At 46.1% G+C, this 21,264-nt stretch overlaps 1 protein-coding gene across 2 annotated transcripts in view; it reads left to right on the top strand.

The window, feature by feature from the left end:
• Positions 1-21,264, top strand: part of AGPAT5 (1-acylglycerol-3-phosphate O-acyltransferase 5) — a 298,136-nt gene that overhangs the window by 231,990 nt on the left and 44,882 nt on the right. For both annotated transcript variants that reach the window (XM_029595740.1, XM_029595738.1), the window contains one exon: positions 17,815-17,938. In XM_029595740.1, coding sequence (XP_029451600.1) covers positions 17,815-17,938 — 124 coding nt within the window. The remainder of the gene's footprint in view (positions 1-17,814; positions 17,939-21,264) is intronic.

The raw sequence follows: 21,264 nt of genomic DNA, 5'->3' as shown, positions 1-21,264 counted from the left end.
GGAAATTAAACACGCTGTTCAGTAATCTCAGTTCAGTATTAAGGAAGTTTGAAAGTATTAAAAGATTAACAGAAAGAGAGTGAGACGAGGAAGGGCTAGTACAGGAATGCTGAGTTATAACATATAGAAACTAGAGAGAAAAACTGCAGGACTAAGTCCAGTTTTTTTCTTTTCAAAAGTTCTCCCTCCCCCCCATGAATGGCAAGCAAGAGTTAACAGAAAGACAGTAAAGGGGGGGAGGAGCAGTGTTTCTCAAAAGAAAAGAACTGCACCCAAGGAATTAATCCTTCAGTCAATAGGAACTTAAAGATAGCATTGTTTAACAATTTAGATTGCATCATCCAGAAACAATGGCTGGCGTGGACTTGCTGATTCCTTGCAGACAGATACTATTTTTCTCTTATAGGGAAAATTACAATAAGAATCTGTGCGCTGGCAATTCAAGCAATTGCTTATAAACTTAAATCTCAGAGAAATGGAGTCATTTTAAATGTGAGCCAAATTAATTTTGCAAGAAGTGAACATTTCACATGAAATTCACACAGCAATTGTTCAAATTTCAGTACAGTCTTAACATAAGGTTCTGCATTCACTTTGTGGGGGAAAATACTCTCAAAGTATGCAGATTTTTTGTAACTGAATTCAAAGACTAACAGAAACCATTTTTTCCAAGTTTGTCCTGTTTGTTCAATTACTCTGTTTAATCTGGACTGCAATAGGTCATTGAAGTGTATAATTAAATCATTTTTTTCATAGTGATTTTTTCTTTGCTTGTAACGCAAGAGTCTAATTAAATCATTTTTTTCATATTGATATTTTCTTTGCTTGTAACGCAGGAGTGCAGCTGCCTGGCCCAAGGTCTTATACGCTGATTTCTTTGAAGACCTGGGGGCATAGCCACTGCTCATGGCACTCCGGGCGGCACTCAATTCTATTGCTGCCACACCCAGCTCTTTAATTCCTTTTGTAATAGGAGAGGCTTGAATCCCTTTCAATAATTCCTCTCTTGTGAGATTTCCATGTTCTAGGTGAAATCCCATGCTGACCGCGGCACATAAATTGTTACCGGGAGCAGTGGTTTGAGATGGTAATTTACCTGGACAAATTGATGATGCAGAATCAATGACTGTCTCAGGCAATGGCAAATGGGGGTACAGGGAGTGGTTGGTGGGGGAAGGGGGTTGCAGGCAAGATGGAGGAAGGCTAGTTTTTCTGACCTCAGTGTTTTCAGTTTCCTGGGGCCTTTTCTCTGAGATGGACGCAGAGGAAGCCACAGCTTGAAGTCCTAATAATTCTTTTTCTGTAAGGTTTTCTTTCTGCTGTTTCTGCTGAAATTCAATGCTAATCACCCCACCCAGGCCAGGTTGTGGCTCAATTGTTCTCAAGGGTTGCTTTTCTAAAGAAGTGGGGAAGGTGTGAATGGGCTTGGGTGTGGGTATGGAGAGACACAAAGAATTTGCTGTCTCTGAGGAAGACTGAGTATAAGATGGGGGAAGGGTATTCTGATTGAGTCTGCCTGCTTCTAAAAGCACATGATTTGAAAATGCTGCCTTGAAACTTTTTTTTCCTATGTGTTCTATGGCCTCTGTACATTTTTGCCAGATTAATAACTGCTTTATGGGAGCTCTGGGAGCCATATGAAGATTATTGCCTATTAAAATCCAGTCCTGGATATTCAGAGTTCCAGCCTGTGAATACCAAGGGCAACGGCATGCTATTTCACTTATTAATTTTTCTAAGTCCCCCAGGCTGATTTGTGCTTTTTTTCTTCTGGTGATGAAATAATGATTATTGATTATTTTCTGCAGCTCCTTGACATGTAGCCTTTGCTGTACAGATAAATCACTTCCCATGCTCACGAGTGTGGGGAACAAATTTACTGAGAAATACTTTAAAAATACTAAAAAGTACCTTAAAAATACTTACGATTGCAAATCTGTTGAACGGTACGTACCTATAGCTATGTCCAGCCGAAATGAGCAGAGAGAATATCATCACGTGAGGGCTCACCAGATGTTGAATATGGAGGCAAAGAAGACACTTCAGGCAGCTTTCATGGCAGGCAGGTAAAAAGGACTTGAGCACAATTCAGCGCTGTCTTTTATTGTACATTCATACAAAGGCAGATGATGTGTCATTACATGATTGGCTACTTTCCCCATAGCAACAGACGAGTCCCTACACTATTGGCTTTGGCTCAGGGGGTGTGCACGGATCATCTCATTGGCTGCTGAAATCTATACCTCCTGACTTTGTCCTGCCTCTGACTAGGGAACACCCAGCCCCTCCCCCAGGAATTCAGGGCAGTCAGGTATCCTTTCCTAGGCAGAGAGGCTTAAGCACAAGTGATGCTTCAGGCAAGGCCAGGGAGAAGGGAAGATAGTGTAAAACCCTGATGAAATGGCTTGCTGGCAAAGCTTATAATTCCCACGATTTCTATATTGCCTTTATTTTTCATCATAATATATTTTATTTCTTTTCTTTTCTTTTTTTTTTTTTTAAATCTTGGGCCTGATATTGAGCCAGCAGATAGTGGGATAAGTAGGACTTATCAGGCTATCTAGCAGCCCCTGAATACCCACTTAAGGTCAGCGGCTGCTAGATGACTGGATAAATCACTTATCCAGCTATTTATTAACCAGAGAACTTTGTAGGTGGGCAGTGGGTGGATCAGGGCAGCGCTATTTAGCCAGATAACGTATCCGGCTAAGTAGCGATATTTAGACTTAGCCGGATAAGTTGTCCGCCTAAACTTAGACAGATACAACTTATCTGGCTAAGTAGCTACTTCTATGCAGATATTCAGAGGTATGCCATGCGCTGAAGATCCACATAACTTAGCCGGATATACTTAGCCATTTAGGATTTAAATATCTACCTCAGAGTGTACCTTTTATTATACCTGTATGCATTTTCTTTTTTTTTCTTTTTTTTTTTAACTCCTCTCCTGGTTTTACTATTAAGTCATTCATCTTATACCTAATCTTGTGTATTTATATTTTTTTAACTCCTCTCCTGGTTTTTTTTAACTCCTCTCCTGGTTTTACTATTAAGTCATTCATTTTATACCTAATCTTGTGTATTTATATTTCAGCCAAAGTGCTCCAGCATTTGCATAGTCCAGAATACAATGGCATGAATATTAACTGCCAGTTCTGCACAACATCATATTTGGCTAATTTTAAGTTGATGGGTTGGCTTCCTATAAGTTTTAGAATACAGTTTAAGGCCTTATATCTAGCTTTTAAAACCCTGTGCATGGCTTATATCCTGTATATCTCCGAGAGTGACTGTTCTTTTATCTACGTCATTGCCCCCTGAGGTCCCAGAATACTCGTCTCCTGATGGTGCCATTTATTAGTGAGCTGTGGTCAGCTTGGACCAGGAAATGAGCATTTTCCTGTTAACTTCCACAGTTGTAGAATCACTAGCAAAAAATGCCCAGTGTTGCTTGAGTAGTATGCTTTATAACAACCTGTATTTGTGCACCTGTATTTGTGAGTTTTGGGGGGGGGGGCTTGGGGTCTGTGTTTGTATGTGTGTGTGTGAATGCCTTTGCTTATCTGTGAGGGTGCATAAGTGTGTGTGTGTGTGTGGTGATGCCTGTGTGTGTATATGTCTTCCTGTGTGTGTGTGTGTGTCTGCTTATGAATGTAAGGGTGTGTGCACGCTTGTGTGTGCGCCTATGCCTGCCCACACTTGTGTGTGGGAGTGTGAGAGACCAGGCTTCACAGAGCATTTTAGCAAACATTATCCGGCGTTGCTAGGGTTGTCTGGTCAATAACAGTCTGTGTGTGTGCCTGTAGCTATGGGTATGGGTACCTCTGTCTTTGTGTGTGTGTTGGGGGGGGGGGGGGAGCAGGTGCTTGTGTGAATGGGAGTGTATGTGTGTGTCTGTGGATGCCTACGTGAGTCTGTGTGAACACCTGCCTGTCAGTTTATGTTCATGCCGATATGTCTATCTGTGCCTCTGTATGTATGTGTGTGTGTGTGTACGACAGTTTTTTGCAAACAGTGCATATTGCACAGTGCACCTTCCACTGTTGCAGGTGCAACCTGGTAGCCATAGACACAGGACAGAATGACCAACCAACCGACACAAGCCTTTTACATATAAATATAAATAAGACATGCCTGTGGAAATTTGCTCATTGACAGATTATGCAGTATTTCCTTGTTCCCTGAAAAATGGTCCTTGGAACATGCATATTGGCCATGATTTGAATTGTAACTCTTTAATATACCTTTTAGGTTTGCTTCTTTATTTTTAGGATACTGGATTCTGTTTATGAAGTATATACAGAGACTAAAAGGATTAGCCAGTGTGGTGGGTTTTTGATCCCAGTTGAATACTTTTTGTGATTGTCCTTTTGTGTGATGTTTTAATTTGGCTTTTTTTAAGTTTGATTGTATATTGTTTCATATTTTATTGAAGCATTTGTCACTAAGCTTGTTGGAATGGGGATTGTAGTTATCTGAATGTAATTATTGGATGATTCTCGCTTTAAACACAATGGGATGAAGGAAGAAATTTTAAAATAAATGTTATTCTGATAAAGATCAGTGTAGCAGCCCCCTAATATACTTAAGTGTAGAGAGTTTAACAAAACATTTAAGCACCAGTATCTCTTCAGGGTTCAGATCATCTGTACATCCTAGCTATTTGTACTTGAGCACACTGCAGAAATGGTACATTTCCTAGTGTGTAGCCAGATGGACTCAGGACCAATGGGTATAGTGTACTCCTGATAGCAGATGGGAGACTGAGTCAGATTTCAAAGCTGACGTCGGCCTACATATACCCGTGCAGGGAGCTCTACTCTTCAGTATTTCTCCGTCTCCTAAAGCAGATAGGGACACTTCCACACACTAGAATAGTGTTAGCAATTCTAAAGCAAAGAAAGAAAATTTATCTCAAGAAGTCGAGCCCCGCTCTCCTGCGGTGATACCTAAGGGTCCCTCCCCCAGTCGAGAATTCCTGAGGTGATTTCCGAGATCCCTCAGAGGTAAGCTTCGGTCCGGTAGCCGGCTCCCGGCGTGGACTTTGCCCCAGTGGCTTAGAGGCAGCTTAGAGGCAGCGGGTGTTGAATCGAGCGTGGCGATGAAGGTATTTCCCTCACCCCCTGCAGCCGGAGACCGCCCAGCACAAGACCGGGAAATGCCGAGACCAGGTAAGGTAGAAACCTTCTTTCAAGTCTCCAGTCTCTGAGGCTCGAATAGCCGCACAGATCTTCCTTTCCAGCGTCTGTTAAATCTGGTTGAGCAGCTCCGTCCGAGCTAGACCCCGATCCGGTGCGAGGGTCCCACACATGTGGACACCCTCCGGGGGTGGGGGGGTGTCGCCATCTTGCCCGCATGGTCGTCGGCGCCATTTTCCCCCCTTGACCGCTGTATTGTTTGCACAACTGAGCCGTGCACACAGCGGCAAGCCGGGCGCACAATTGACTTGTGTGCACAGCGGCGCGCGCCACTGTGCCGTGCGCACAGCGGCCCGCATAAACAGTCCGAGCGCACATCCCGCATGCACATCATCGGTGCACCCGGAGCGCACACCAAGCCTCCCGGCGTGCATACCAACGTGCACAGATGAGTTTTGAGTCACTCCATGCACACAAGTCATGGCACCGCCGGCCCTCTGCCCAGCCTGCCACCTGAGAGCTGCGCAACCTGAAGTGGCTTCCGCCCTATGCCAGCAGTGCGAAGAGGCTCAGGGGGAATATAAGCAAGGCCCCCCACAGCCAGTAGAGTGTTCCAGATCCACTAACAATAGTACCCAGGACCTCTGTATCTCTGACTTGGTGCCTACACAGGAAGGCACCTCGGGGGCTTCCACCATAAACCCGCCAGGATTCATTATGGACCCAGGAAGGCACCTCGGGGGCTTCCACCATAAACCCGCCAGGATTCATTATGGACCCAGGGACCTTTTCCTGGGTGGAATTCTTCAAAGGGCTGCAAACCTTCGTCCAGGCGCAATCAGTACCACCGGCGACACAGTCCCAATCTCCACCAGAAGCACAAGATCTTCCAAGCACCTCTCGGACCTCTCGAGATGTGCTCCACCTAGGCAAGAGCCTCCCTATAGGCAATACAGACACCTCGGGAGACGAGACTGACTCCCTGGAGGAAGTGGAAATTCCTCAGGGATGGAACCATCCCAAACCATGCTGCGATTCTTCTCCAAAGACGAGTTACCAGCTCTTGTGTCTCTCACCCTTAAGACCCTGGCCATTCCAGGCATGGGTACCACAGCGGAGCCAAAGATGAACCCCGTCCTGGTGTCCCTCCATCAGGCCTCATGTTGCAGGCCGTACAACAACAACTGATTGACCTGGACTGGAATGCCCCGGAGGCCAGCTTCAAAGGAAGACGGGCTTTAGAAGCCCTATACCCCCTGGAACCCACGGCCAAGGAACTCTACAGTTCCCAAAAGTGGATGCCATGGTCCTCGCCATCTCTAAGCGCACTATCATGCCGGTCGAAGAAGGAGCAGCACTCAATGATGCCCAGGACAGACGTCAGGAAGCCATCCTTAAAGTCTTTTGATGTAGCAGCAATGACCCTGCAAATCGCGTCCTTCTGCACCATAGTAACAAGTGCCTGCTTACTTCTCTCCAGAGACGCAAACACGTCCGCTGAAACATTAGAACCAGCGATATCCTTCCTCATGGATGCAACCTCAGACCTAGTGCGCACCTCAGCCAGGGGCGTCTCCTCCATAGTGGCAGCCAGAAGACAACTATGGCTCCGAAACTGGTCAGCCAACGCAACCTCCAAAGCGAACCTCACGAGAATGCCTTTTAAAGGATCCTTCTTGTTCGGAACAGAATTGGAGAAGTTAGCCAACAAATGGGGCTAATCTCCAGTACCTCGTCTTCCGGAGGACAGGAATAAAAGAAACCAGCGCTCCTCTCCCCAAAGAACCAAGGGCAGAGGAGCCCAGCGCTTTAGACCGTACAAGATCACATACTACCAAGCACCTCGCCCCACAGGCAGGTCCCAGTCCTTTCGGAACAGACACAAGAGGGGAGCAGGCTCAGGTACAGGCTCCAGCCGTACCCCACAATGAGAATCAGCAGACCCATCCACAGGAAGAAGTCATAGGGGGCAGACTTACCCTCTTCTACCAAAGATAGGTCGAGATAACGTCGGACAAGAGGATCCTAACTAACATTCGAGAGGGAAACTATATGGACTTCCACAGCATCCCTCCAGACAAATTTGTGAGATCACCGTGCCATGCCTCTCCAAGAGGACGGCAGTGGAAACCACACTGACAAAAGTACTCTGCCTAAGGGCGATATCCTCGGTGCCCATGCACGAACAAAATACTGGTCACTATTCCATCTATTTTATCATTCCCAAGAAGGAGGGAACATTCCTACCAATCCTGGACCTCAAGACTGTCAATCGTTACCTGAGAGTACCACACTTCCGCGTGGAAACCCTACGCTCAGTCAAAAGGGCAGTACAGCCGGGAGAATTCCTGACTTCACTGGATCTATCTGAAGCCTATCTCCACATCCTGGTCCATCATGACCATCAGCGCTTCCTACGCTTCGTGATACTGGACCATCATTACCAGTTCCGGCGCTACCCTTCGGACAAGCTACCACCCCTCAGACCTTCACCAAAATCATAGTGGTAGTGGCAGCAACACTGAGGAAAGAAGGAATCCTCATACATCCTTACCTGGACGATTGGCTGATCAGGGCAAAATCTCCAGAGGAAAGTCACCAGGTGACCACCAGAGTCAAGAATCTACTGCAGAATCTTGGGTGGGTCGTCAACACAGCCAAGAGCTGCCTACAGCCCTCCCAGTCGCTAGAGTACCTGGGAGTCCGCTTCGACACCAAGCAAGACAAGGAGGTCCTCCCCCTCCAAGAAGAAGGAAACTGATGGGTCAACTGCGAAACTGATGAACTATGCTCACCCCAGGGTATGGGACTACCTCCAAGTCCTCGGTCTCATGACATCAACCCTGGAAGTTGTTCCATGGGCAAGGGCGCACATGTGCCCATTACAATGTTTCCTACTGTCATGATGGAACCCGACATTCCAGAACTACTCCACCTCCAGCTACCAGCAGAGGTTCGGACCCAGCTCCAATGGTGGCTACTGGAAGACCATCTGAGCAAGGGAGTAAAACAATCCCCATCGAACTGGATCTTGCTCACGACTGATGCGAGCCTGCGAGGGTGGGGAGCCCACTCCCAGGAACTGACGGCCCAGGGACAATGGGACAAGGAAGAGGCGGCATGGAACATAAACCGACTGGAAGCCCGAGCAGTTAGACTAGCCTGCCTACGATTCGGTCACAGACTCCAGGGAGAATCTGTCAGAGTCATGTCGGACAACGCCACAACAGTTGCCTACATCAACTGCCAGGGAGGAACCAGAAGCCAACAATTGTCCCTGGAAATAGACCCCCTCATGGCGAGGGCGGAAGCAAACCTGCAAGGAATCTCAGCCGCCCACATCGCAGGAAAAGACAACATCTCTGCGGACTTCCTCAGCAGAGAGAAGCTAGACCCAGGGGAATGGACGCTGTCGACCACAGCCTTCCAGTTGATAGCAAACCGCTGGGGAACCCCAGCCATGGATCTCCTGGCAACCCGATCCAACACCCAAGTTCCCAAGTTCTTCAACCGCAGACTAGAACCACACTCCGGGGGAATCGACGCCCTCATCCAGACCTGCCACAGGAAAACCTACTGTATGCTTTTCCCCCTTGGCCACTACTGGACAGGATCATCCGCAAGATAGAACACCACAGGGGACTAGTACTTCTAGTGGCCCCAGACTAGTCAAGAAGGCCATGGTACACAGACATGCGAAGACTTCTTGCGGGGAACCCTCTGTGCCTACCTCCACACAGGGACCTTCTCCGGCAAGGACCGATCCTCCACGAAGACCCGACTCTATTCTTGCTTACGGTCTGGCCAATTGAGAGGGCTCACCTGAAGAAGAGCGGATACTCTAAGGCAGTGATTGACACCTTGCTCCGAGCACGCAAGTTCTCCACATCTCTAACTTACATACGAATATGGAGAGTATTCGAAGCCTGGTGTGAGGACCGCGAGATCCTTCTGCGGACAGTCAAAATCCCCATGATCCTGGAATTTCTGCAGGCCGGCTTGAAGAAGGGGGTTGTCTTTCAACTCCCTCAAGGTTCAGGTGACCACGCTGGCCTGCTTTAGAGCCAAAGTGAACAGCATCAGTCTATCAACCCATCCAGATGTTTCCCGCTTCCTGAGAGGGGTCAAACAAATCCGACCACCATTAAAGTTTCTGGTGCCCCTATGGAATCTCAATCTAGTACTAGACTTCCTAGCGGGAGCTTCCTTCAGACCTACACGCGGTCTGTCACTACGGCTCCTGACCTTGAAGACTGCATTCCTTGTGGCAATATATTCAGCCCGTCACATCTCTGAGCTTCAAGCACTATCCTGCCGGGAGCCATTCCTCAGGTTCACACTGGGATCCATACAGCTTCACACTGTCCCCTCTTTTCTTCCGAAGGTGGTTTCTCATTTTCATCTAAACCAAACCATCTCCAGACTAACATAAGGACTCAGAAGACTCACGCCTTCATAGTCATCTTAACGTTAGCAGACTCCTAGTCCGATACCTGGAAAGATCGGAATCTGTACAAAAGACGGACCACCTGTTCGTCCTTCACAGCTGGAAGAAACAGGGGGAAGCGGCCTCGTGGGTAACCATAATCCTGCTGGATCAAAGAAGTAATCAAGGCGACCTACGTAGAGGCAGGGAAGCCCCCACCTCTACAGCTCAAGGCCCATTCTACAAGGGCCCAGGCAATGTCCTGGGCGGAAACCAAGATGCTGTCGCCTGCCGAGATCTGTCGGGTGGTGATGTGGTCCTCCATATATACCTTCTCCAGGTTCTACCGCCTGGATGTCCAGGCCCGGGAGGACACAACCTTTGCAGGGGCTGTACTAAGTGGGCCATGGGCAGCCTGTTATGATTTTGGATGTGAATCCACAGTAGACCGTGGCCTTACCTTCAGGGAATGGTAGACCCAAGGTAGCGTTGTTAGAGAGCGACGTCTCTCTAGTCCCCGAACAGTCGGGAGACAGAAGCAAACAGACAGTCCAAATCCAATCCGGTATCAGGGCAGGCAGCAGAGAAGTCCAGGACCAGTCCGGTATCAGGGCAAGCAGCAAACAGGGAAGTCCAGGTCCAATCCGATATCAGGGCAGGCAGCAAACAGAGAAGTCCAGGTCCAGTCCTGTATCAGGGCAGGCAGCAAACAGAGAAGTCCAGGTCCAGTCCTGTATCAGGGCAGGCAGCAAACAGGGAAGTCCGGGTCCAATCCGATATCAGGGCAGGCAGCAAACAGAGAAGTCCAGGTCCCGTCCGGTATCAGGGCAGGCAGCAAACAGGGAAATCCAGGTCCAATCCAGTATCAGGGCAGGCAGCAAACAGGGAAGTCCAGGTCCAGTCCGATATCAGGGCAGGCAGCAAACAGGGAAGTCCAGGTCCAATCCAGTATCAGGGCAGGCAGCAAACAGAGAAGTCCAGGTCCAGTCCGGTATCAGGGCAGGCAGCAAACAGAGAAGTCCAGGGAAACACTCCAGGTCAGAACAAAGGCAAATAGCAGATTCTCACAGAAGCACCAGCACAAGCAAGCCTGTAGCTGAGGCGAGATTGTGCTGGGCTCAGTTCTTTAAATAGTTGAAGTTCCTGCGCAAATGTGGGAACTTCCGGTTTGAAGTAAGACGCGCCGTGGTGGGTGGAGCTTGCTTCGGGTCGCGTCGGATCGCATTGCTGCCAGAAGACGTCGGCAGGGAGGCATGGATGCCGGGGCTCTCCGCGCCGCCGCGCGTCGCGAGGTAACAGTACCTCCCCCGTAAAGACCCTCTTTCTTGTTCCGAGGGCGAGGTTTCCAAGGAAAACATTTATGAAACTCCTGGATTAAGCGAGGGGCCTGTATGTTATGGACCAGTTCCCATGAATTTTCCTCCGGGCCATAATCTTTCCAGGAGATTAAATATTGTAAGGTACCCCTTGATCTTCGAACGTCCAGGATTTGCTTAACCTCATATTGGGAATTATCTGGTATGACAGATGGGATTGTCTGCTTAAACTTCCTAGAGGGCCAGGATAGAATCGCTGGTTTCAGTAATGAGATGTGAAACACATCATGAATGTGCAAGGTAGGGGGTAGTCGAAGTTTAAAGGATACCCTAGTTATTTGTTTTTCGATCGGAAAGGGTCCAATAAATCGAGGTGCAAATTTTAGGGAAGGAGTGCGTAATTTGATGTTTCGTGTGCTAAGCCACACCAAGTCTCCAGATTTAAGTGGTGGTTCCCTTCTTCTCCTCTTATCAGCTTGATCCTTCATCCTACTGGATGCTTGTTGTAATAGGACTTGAGTCTTCTCCCATAAGGTAGTCATGGACTGAGCCACTCGGTCTACTGCCGGACAGGCAGAAGAGGTAGGAAAGGGAAGCGGAATCCGTGGCTGGCTCCCAAAAACCAGGAAGAAAGGTGAGGACCCAGAGGCTTGAGTAACATGATTATTATGACACATTTCTGCCCAGGGCAATAAAGATGGCCAAGTGTCCTGGTGTTGGTTGACATAACATCGTAAAAATGTTTTAAGTGTTTGATTAGTCCATTCAGTTAACCCATTGGATTGAGGGTAATAGGCGGAGGAAAAGTTGAAATCTATCTTAAACTTCTTGCAGAGTTCTTTCCAATATCGTGCCGTAAACTGTACTCCCCTGTCAGATACAATACTAGAGGGCAGACCATGGATTCGAAAGATGTGTTGAAGAAACAATTGGCCCAATTCAGGTGCAGACGGTAAGGCAGGCAAAGGGGTGAAGTATGCCATACGAGAGAAGCGATCAATGACGACTCAAATGACGGAATTGCCCTCAGAAGGAGGAAGATCCGTAATAAAATCAGTTGCAATGTGTTTCCATGGTTGATCTGGAATCGGTAGAGGTTGTAACAGTCCACTGGGTCGTTGTCTAGGTGTCTTTTGGGCAGCACAAATGGGACACGATTCAACATATCGTCGGAAGTCAGTTGCCCACTGTGGCCACCAGTAATGATGGGACACAAGCTTCATAGTTCCGAGTCTGCCAGGATGTCCGGAAAAGACTGAATCATGGGCCGAAAGTAATACTCTTAGTCTGGAACGTTTGGGTACTACTGTTTTGCCCATAGGAACAGGGAAGGTGGCTGCCAGTATTATTTGAGCCGGGTCGATAATATGTCGGGGCGGTTCAGGGGCGTCCTCCGGAAGAAAACTCCTAGATAAAGCATTGGCACGTATATTTTTTTCAGAAGGCCGAAAATGTAGCTTGAAGTCGAATCTACTGAAAAACAGCGCCCAGCGAGCTTGGCGAGGATTGAAGCGCTGAGCATGAGACAAATAAGCCAGGTTCTTGTGATCCATATAAATGGTAATAGTAAATTTGGCCCCTTCCAGAAAATGTCGCCATTCCTCGAGTGCCTTCTTGATGGCCAATAATTCTCGTTCCCGATAGTATAGTTCTTTTCTGCAGGGGAGAATGTTTTGGAAAAATATGCACAAGTGTACAACCCTCCAGACGCACAAGGTTGTAAGAGAACAGCCCCAACACCTAAGGTGGACGCATTGACCTCCAGAATGAATGGTTTCTCTGGGTCAGGACGTTGTAAACATGGGTCTTTAACAAATTCTTTTTTCAGAGATTGAAAGGCTTGGATGGCCTCAGGAGGCCAAACCCGATTCGGAGCTCCCCGCTTGGTTAGAGCAGTTAATGGTGCTACTAAGGTAGAATATCCAGAAATAAATTGGCGATAATAATTAGAAAATCCCAAAAATCGTTGCAAAGCCTTGAGCCCTACCGGTTGAGGCCAGACCAGAATTGCTTTGAGTTTCTCAGGGTCCATGCGAAGACCTGTCCGAGATACAATATACCCCAAAAAGGGTAACTGTTGCTGATGAAAGAGACACTTCTCCAATTTTGCATATAACCTGTTCTCCGTTGCACTTCATTTTTGGAAAAAATTAATATATCGTCAAGATATACGATGACATGGGAGTAAAGGAGGTCCCTAAAAATGTCATTTATCATATTTTGAAAGATTGCTGGAGCATTGCATAGTCCGAATGGCATAACCAAATATTCATAATGACCGTCTCGCTTATTAAACGCGGTCTTCCATTCCTCTCCCTCCCGTATTCTGATTAAATTGTATGCTCCCCGAAGATCGAGCTTGGTAAATATCTGTGCTCCTTTTAAATGGTCAAAGAGTTCTGAGATAAGTGGGATAGGGTATCGATTTTTCTTGGTGATGCTATTGAGTCCTCTGTAATCAATACAGGGTCATAAGGATCCATCCTTCTTTTTCACAAAAAAGAATCCGGCACCAGCCGGGGAGCAGGAGTGTCTGATGAAGCCCCTGTCTAGGTTCTCCTGAATGTACAGCTTTATAGCCTCGGATTCGGGTTCTGATAGGGCATAGACCCTGCCCCTGGGAGGTTCTTTGTCTGGTAATAAATCTATCCCACAGTCATAGGTACGGTGAGGTGGCAGGACCTCTGCCTGTTTTTTGCTGAAAACATCCGTGAATTCCGCGTATACTTGGGGTAATGCGGATGGTGTGGTTATTTGACAAGAGACAGCATGCATGACAGGATGGATCTGTTTTAGGCAATTTTGATGGCAGTGCATGCTCCATCTGGTCAGTTGTAAGGTACCCCAATCGATTTGAGGTTGGTGGAGTCTTAGCCATGGTAATCCAAGGATCACTTGATTTACTGAGGAGGGAAGAACATATAGTTGAATAGTCTCTTGATGTAGGATTCCGGTGTTGAAAGTAATTGGTTTGGTGATTTGAGAAATTTTCTTTGTCAGCGGTTGCCCAGAGATGGATGACACCATGAGCGGAACCGATAACGACTCAGTGAGAATTTGATATTGGCGGACTATTTCTTCTTCAATGAAATTACCGGCTGCTCCTGAGTCCAGGAAGGCTTGCAGATGAAATGTGTCACCATGGAGATCTATAGAGACTGGGATCTGTATTTGTGGAGAGGAAAAGGCATGACCCGGGAGGCCTCTCCTACCAGTCCTAGGTCCGGGAGTTTCCCGACTTGTTAGGACATTTACTGATGAAATGTCCAGCGCCGGCACAATATAAAGAAAGATTATTCATTCTTCTTCGCCGACGTTCTTCTGAAGTTAAATGACAGCAGTCGACCTGCATGGGTTCCTCACTGGACACTTGGGGTTCTGCAGTTTTGGGGCCATGAAGGGTCTCTGAAAGGAGGGTGCTAGTCGAATGGGTCGTCTGGTGATAGCCCGTTCCCGAGATATTTCTTGAAATCGGAGATCAAGTCGAATAGCCAGGCGGATTAAGTCCTCTAAGGATTCTGGGATTTCTCGGCCCGCAAGTTCATCCTTAATGGCTTCAGAAAGACCTTGTCGGAAGATGGCAGTAAGGCTGTCATTGCCCCAGCGTAATTCGGCTGCTAAGGTTCGAAACTGCACGGCATATTCCCCTACTGATAACCTTGCCTGATTTGTAATAGATCAGAGGCTGCTGAAGTTGTGCGACCCGGCTCATTGAATATCAAGTGGAAATCCTTCAGGAATAGTTCTAGATTGTCCATTAAAGGATCCTCTCTCTCCCAAAATGGAGAAGCCCAAGCTAATGCTGGTCCTTCCAACAGGGACAGGATAAACGTGACCTTGGTTCTATCTGTCGGAAATGATGCAGCTTGGAGGGAAAAGTGCATTGATTTAGGAAGCCACGACATTGGAGAAGTCCAAGCTATGGAGAAGCCCAAGCTAATGCTGGTCCTTCCAACAGGGACAGGATAAACGTGACCTTGGTTCTATCTGTCGGAAATGATGCAGCTTGGAGGGAAAAGTGCATTGATTTAGGAAGCCACGACATTGCTGAGGATTTCCATTGAAACGTGGTGGAGGTTGCACTCGTATAGGAGGAGCGGGCACTGAGGGAACTGGGTTTGCTGCAGCAGCCACCAAGAGAGCATCCATTCGAGCCACTAACCTTTCCAATACCCCTGTAACTTGATCTAGGGCTCCTTGCTGTTGCTGGATACGCGTCGCTAACCCAGGAATGGCTTGTAGGGCTGAGAGGTCTACAGGATCCATGGCCTCAGCTATCTGTTATGATTTTGGATAGGAATCCACAGTAGACCGTGGCCTTACCTTCAGGGAATGGTAGACCAAGGTAGCGTTGTTAGCGAGCGACGTCTCTCTAGTCCCCGAATAGTCGGGAGACAGACAGCAAACAGACAGTCCAAATCCAATCCGGTATCAGGGCAGGCAGCAAACAGGGAAGTCCAGGTCCAATCCGATATCAGGGCAGGCAGCAAACAGAGAAGTCCAGGTCCAGTCCGGTATCGGGGCAGGCAGCAAACAGAGAAGTCCAGGTCCAGTCCGGTATCAGGGCAAGCAGCAAACAGGGAAGTCCAGGTCCAATCCGATATCGGGGCAGGCAGCAAACAGAGAAGTCCAGGTCCAGTCCGGTATCAGGGCAAGCAGCAAACAGGGAATTCCAGGTCCAATCCGATATCAGGGCAGGCAGCAAACAGAGAAGTCCAGGTCCTGTCCGGTATCAGGGCAGGCAGCAAACAGAGAAGTCCAGGGAAACACTCCAGGTCAGAACAAAGGCAAATAGCAGATTCTCACAGGAGCACCAGCACAAGCAAGCCTGTAGCTGAGGCGAGATTGTGCTGGGCTCAGTTCTTTAAATAGTTGAAGTTCCCGTGCAAATGTGGGAACTTCCGGTTTGAAGTAAGAAGCGCCGTGGTGGGTGGAGCTTGCTTCGGGTCGCGTCGGATCACGTTGCTGCCGGAAGACGTCAGCAGGGAGGCATGGACGCCGGGGCTCTCCACGCCGCCGCGCGTCGCAAAGTAACACAGCCTCCTGCCCAGTTCGGGAGAAGCTTTTGTACATCCCATTGGTCCTGAGTCCATCTGGCTACACGCTAGGAAATGGAGAAATTACTTACCTGATAATTTCGTTTTCCTTAGTGTAGACAGATGGACTCAGCAACCTGCCCACGGCTGTCCCGGAATCCGGGAACCTCGGGTGACAAACCCCAAGAACAAGACAAGCACGGGTAAGCCAGGTATTACCCTAGTTCAAGACACCCATAGTTGCCAGGTGTCGGCATTATCCGGTTGAGTGCACTGGCGGTCTCCAATTGGAAATCAGTTGAACCAGTCCTAGTTAATCAAGTTATTTATTTATTTATTTATTTATTTATTCATTCATTCATTCATTCATTCATTCCTTGCTTTTTTATACCGGTGTTCGAAGGACATCACATCAGTTATAAGTTAATCAAGTTAACCAAGTTATCAGAGCACACACATATCCACAATTCTTTTCGAGGAGAATACTGAAGAGCAGAGCTCCTTGCACGGGTATATGTAGGCTGATGTCAGCTTTGAAATCTGACTCCATCTCCCATCTGCTATCAGGAGTACACTATACCCATTGGTCCTGAGTCCATCTGTCTACACTAAGGAAAACAAAATTATCAGGTAAGTAATTTCTCCAATTATGCCCAGAAACAAATGGTTGCCACAACTAAGCAGGATTAAGAGAACAATCATTTTAATTTTAAAATCTGTCCTTATCTCCTGCTTAGGGAGGGAGGGGACTCATTGGGATTTTAAAAGCATTTGAAAAGTAAAGAAATAGTTATAATTCTGTATAATGATATAGCTGCACATTGCAAGTGTCCAAAGTGGGAGTCACCACACAGGAAAAGGATCTAAGAGTCATTGTGGATAATATATTGAAATCCTCTGATCGGTGTGTGACAGTGGCCAAGGGAGCAAATACAGTACTATTAATTATTAGGAAAGGAATGGAGAATAAAATAGAATATCATAATGCCTCTGTATTGCTCCATGGGTCAACCATACTTGAGTACTGAGTCTAGTTCTGGTCACCACATCTTAAACAAGATATAGCCTTATTAGAAAAGATACAGAGAAGTGCAATCAAAATGATAAATGGGCTCAAACGATTCCCCTATGAGTTCAGGGTTTTTCAGCTGGGAAAAGAGAAAGCTGAGGGGAGAGATGTACAGGTCTATAAAATAAGGAGTAGAGGGGAGACATTTTTTTTTACTCAACACATAATTAAACTTTGGTATTCATTGCTGGAGGATGTGGTAAAATCTGTTAGTATTGCTCTAATTAAAAAAAGATTGGACAAGTTCCTGGGAAAAAAGAGTCCACACACCATTATTAAGGTGCACTTTGAGAAATCTGCTTATCCCTGGGATAAGCAGCATGGAATTTATTAATCTTTTTGGAATTCTGCCAGATATTTGTGACCTGAATTGGCCACTTGGAAACAAGGTACTAGGCTTGATGGACCTTTTGGTCTGACCCAGTATGGCAAATCTTACAGTCTTATATTTCAGTCCTATTTCTGTGAATAAAGCACACTTCTAATACACATCAATATTTATTTTGGGCATGTAAAACACTGATAAAGCATACGGAAACAAATTTTGCTTTTCTCTTAGCAAAATGGAGAAAAATACTTTGCTTGAATCAGGGCTTCCCAAATTTGTCCTGGAGACTCCATAACAGTTAGGTGTTTAAGATATTCACAATCAATGTGTATGAAATAAATTTGTATATATTGTAAACCCAGTATGTGCTAATTTATCTCATGCATATTCTTTTGGGTATCCTGAAATCCTGACTGGCAATGGGGTCCCTAAGACTGATTTAAGAAGTTCTGGTTTAAATTGTTCAAAATTAAATGCTAACAAATTGCTTTATTTATTTAGACTTTCTTTGCAAGGAATGTCGAAAAATTCATATTTACGTGGAACGTATAGATCGAAGAGATATACCAGAAGAGCAAATTTTTATGAAAAGATGGCTTCATGAACGATTTGAAATCAAGGACAAGTAAGTAGTGCTGCTAAAATTGTAATGCTCAGGAGTTCAGCTCAGTGCTGTCAGCTGGTCCCCAGCAAGAAGTCTGGATTGGAGTCTTGATTCCTAAGCTATTAGCCAGATATCCATCAGAAATTGCTGGCCCAAAGGCAGAAGGGTGCATCTTACACAACATATCAATATTATAATTCTATTTAGCATAGTTCCCACCCATATTGACTGGCAATGAATGTGCCTCACTTTTAACTCTTCTTCCTTCAGAATAACCACAGCCTTGTCCCAGCGTTACCTAAAACTGCTGGCCATGAACCCTCCCTGAGGTCTTGCTCCATTTCTTGACTGCTCTTAATACGTTTTGCCTTTCTCCAGTTTTACTGCTGTTATAATGTAGCATCCATTTCACTATCCATATTCATAATGTAGCCTGACTCCAGGCTAATTGATCAATGCTAAATTTGACCCATGAATAAATGTTATAATATATTTATGCTGACTAAGGTTCCTCTACTGATTTGAAATCTCTGTATAATGGTCTTTCAAAACTTAGCTTAAAAGAATATTGATACTTTATTAACATTGTAAAATTGATATTTCAGAATATTAATCTCCTTTGCTTCAATAAAATGTAGATTTTTCATAGTCAACTATGTTTTATATTTATATTTTATATATGACATAAACAGGAATGAATATATCCAATGGAATAGCACTCAGATATGAAAAGAGAGTCTGGAAAATCACTTATACAACTAGAAGCATTAAGGCTCCTCCATAATTTAAAGGAAAAGCAATCTAAAGCAAAGAAATAATTTAACTTTGTCTTGTCTACAAATGGCAAATAAGGTGATCATAAAATAGGTATATATCAGCTGCTTCAGTATAAGTCCAAATCATACATCAATACCAAATGTTTACTTCAAACTTTAATCCAATCAAAACTGCCTTCACAAAAAAGTGACTGCCTGAATCTTTTTAAAGTCAAAATCTGGGTGTGTTTAGAGTTTTTCAGCTAAGGCTGGAAAATACCAATGGGCTAGTTAAACCTATCCAAAGGTATGATAACTTGCTGTGAGGTTCCAATAGCCAATTCTTACCTGTCAACAGGGGCCTCTGTGGGTTTCAAGGACTAGTGGATCAGTCCTCCCAACACCTTGGCCCATGCTTCCTGCTGATAGCCACCTTGTTTTCTGTCTGGACACAAATATTCCAATCTTCCAGTCAGCAGATTGTCGGAGCTTGGTTCTCATTGTCTGGCCCCTTTCGGAGTCCTGATTCCAGAGTTTATCTCGCTGCATTGACTCCAGCATATTCTTCGCTTCTGTGGATCTGCTGATCTGTCACATCTGTTCTTCATGTTTCCAGTTTACTTATGCTTCTTACTGTCTTTCTACCAAGTCCTGGTTCAGGGGCTACAATAATAAGCCCTGCTGGCCACCAACACCCGAGGGCTCAACCAAGGGAAAGGTGGCCATCACAGTCAAAAGACTCCCTACTGCTGTTCCATTTGGAACCTGTCTAACTTACTTTGCCAGTGTACCTGCTAAGCCAGCCTTAGGATCACACTTGCAGCAGACTGTTAACACACTCGCCTACCAGAGGACCAATTTGATTGCAGTTTGAAGATGGACCATGACCCTGGGATCTACCCTATTGAAAATATCCTAGATCCAATAAGGGTGAAGTCATTTTCAATAGGTTTAAAACTGAAAAGCACACCAAATACTGGCATATATGTATAGTTTGTCTCACTTGTTATTTGGAGCAGATATTTAAAATGAAAAAGAAGTTTCTCTCAGATGATGATTGAATCTTGAATTAACATTCACTATTTCTAAATTGGATGGGACTCTGACATAAAATCAGTTATTTTGTCCTGATCTTTGATGCCAAATGTTTGTTGGTTTGGAACCTTTATTTATACACACACACACTGACAAAAATCACGACAGTCTCACAGCACAATTTTTTATCACTAGAGAAACGCACGACAAAAAAAAGCGCTGCTAAATAGGGCCTACACACACATTGGCAACCCATCTCAGCCAGGGCCTCCATTGCGTTAAAACACCCAAGGTCCAAAATCAGGGGGAGGGGGGGGTCTTAGTAAGTCCCACCTACTCTGGGGCCATCTGTTGAGGCAGCCTCGCAACACAAAAGTAAAACAAAAGATTTTAAAATCATCCAGCAACGCCATGCCCCCCTGCCCAAACCCCTCCCTTTTTCATTACAAACTCTCCTGCTCCAACCAAAGAACCCCTCCAAGGTTGCCCCCACAATCCCCCCCTTAGCCTGGAACTCCTCCAGATAACTCCCTGATGGTCTAGGGTAGCCTCCCTCCCCTTCCACCTCAAAATACCTCCCTGATGGTAGAGGGCCCCCCCTGGGGCCCTCCCCCACCCCATACTTTAAAATGAAGAATTGGTGGTTCAGGGTGGAATCTGGAACACCCCCTAGCCTCAGGCCTAGTTGATGCCATTTCCCAAAATGAAGCCAACCGGCCTTTGCTCCTATCACATGATGGGGAACTATGTGGAGGAACCCCTGATTTGTGCCTTGTTCTTATTTAGTAGTATAAGATATTTTGGGTGAGGGAGATCCAGGATTTGTCATTGTTTGAAATGTTATAGAAAATGTTTGAGTGTTTTGAATCTGCAGTTCATACTAAGTGTCCTTTGGATGGCATTTTATATGACATGGATCTGTAGGATGTGGCTTCTGGGATATTTTAAGGCAGTGTAGGTTAAGGGGTTTTGATGAGGTTACCTCTTAAGAGTACTGGGAGGATATGATTGGTGGGGATGTTCCTGAGAACATATAAAGTTAAATTAGCTGGAGTTGCCTTTTCTGGGTTAGAGCTTGGGAAGACAGGGACCTCCAGGATGTAAAGTCCTGGAGTAGCCAGCTTGTGGGCTGGTGGGGCCCAGGGAAACCTGTGTGGAGTGGGCCCTGCAGGGGTTTTTCCCCTCAAGTGAGAAGGCTCAAGGCAGAGATGAGAATAGGCAATTTTCTCCCCTGAGGAAAAGAAAAATGGCCTGGAGTAGTAGGTGAAGGGATAGTCCACAAGGGGGAATGCCTAAGGAGGACCAGAGTGTAAAGGAAACTGGGGAGGCGCGCATATTGCTGGAGGGAGAAGCCCATGATGGCGGGAGAATAGTATCTGAAATTGAGAGGTTGTGATTAGCTCATGGGGTTGGGAGTGCATGGCTTTAGTTGGTAATTGGGGATTTGAGATTCATATTTCCAACAAAGAGAGAAAACCTTGGAGGATGAAGAAGGGGTTCTGGGAATGATGGATCCAAATTTTGTTCAAGTGTGGATTGACAGAGTGTTATTCCAAA

This window comes from Rhinatrema bivittatum, chromosome 3 (genome assembly GCF_901001135.1).
Source record: "Rhinatrema bivittatum chromosome 3, aRhiBiv1.1, whole genome shotgun sequence".
Taxonomy (NCBI): domain Eukaryota; kingdom Metazoa; phylum Chordata; class Amphibia; order Gymnophiona; family Rhinatrematidae; genus Rhinatrema; species Rhinatrema bivittatum.
The sequence above is the reverse complement of the archived record's forward strand: the minus strand, read 5'-3'. Positions and strand labels throughout refer to the sequence as shown.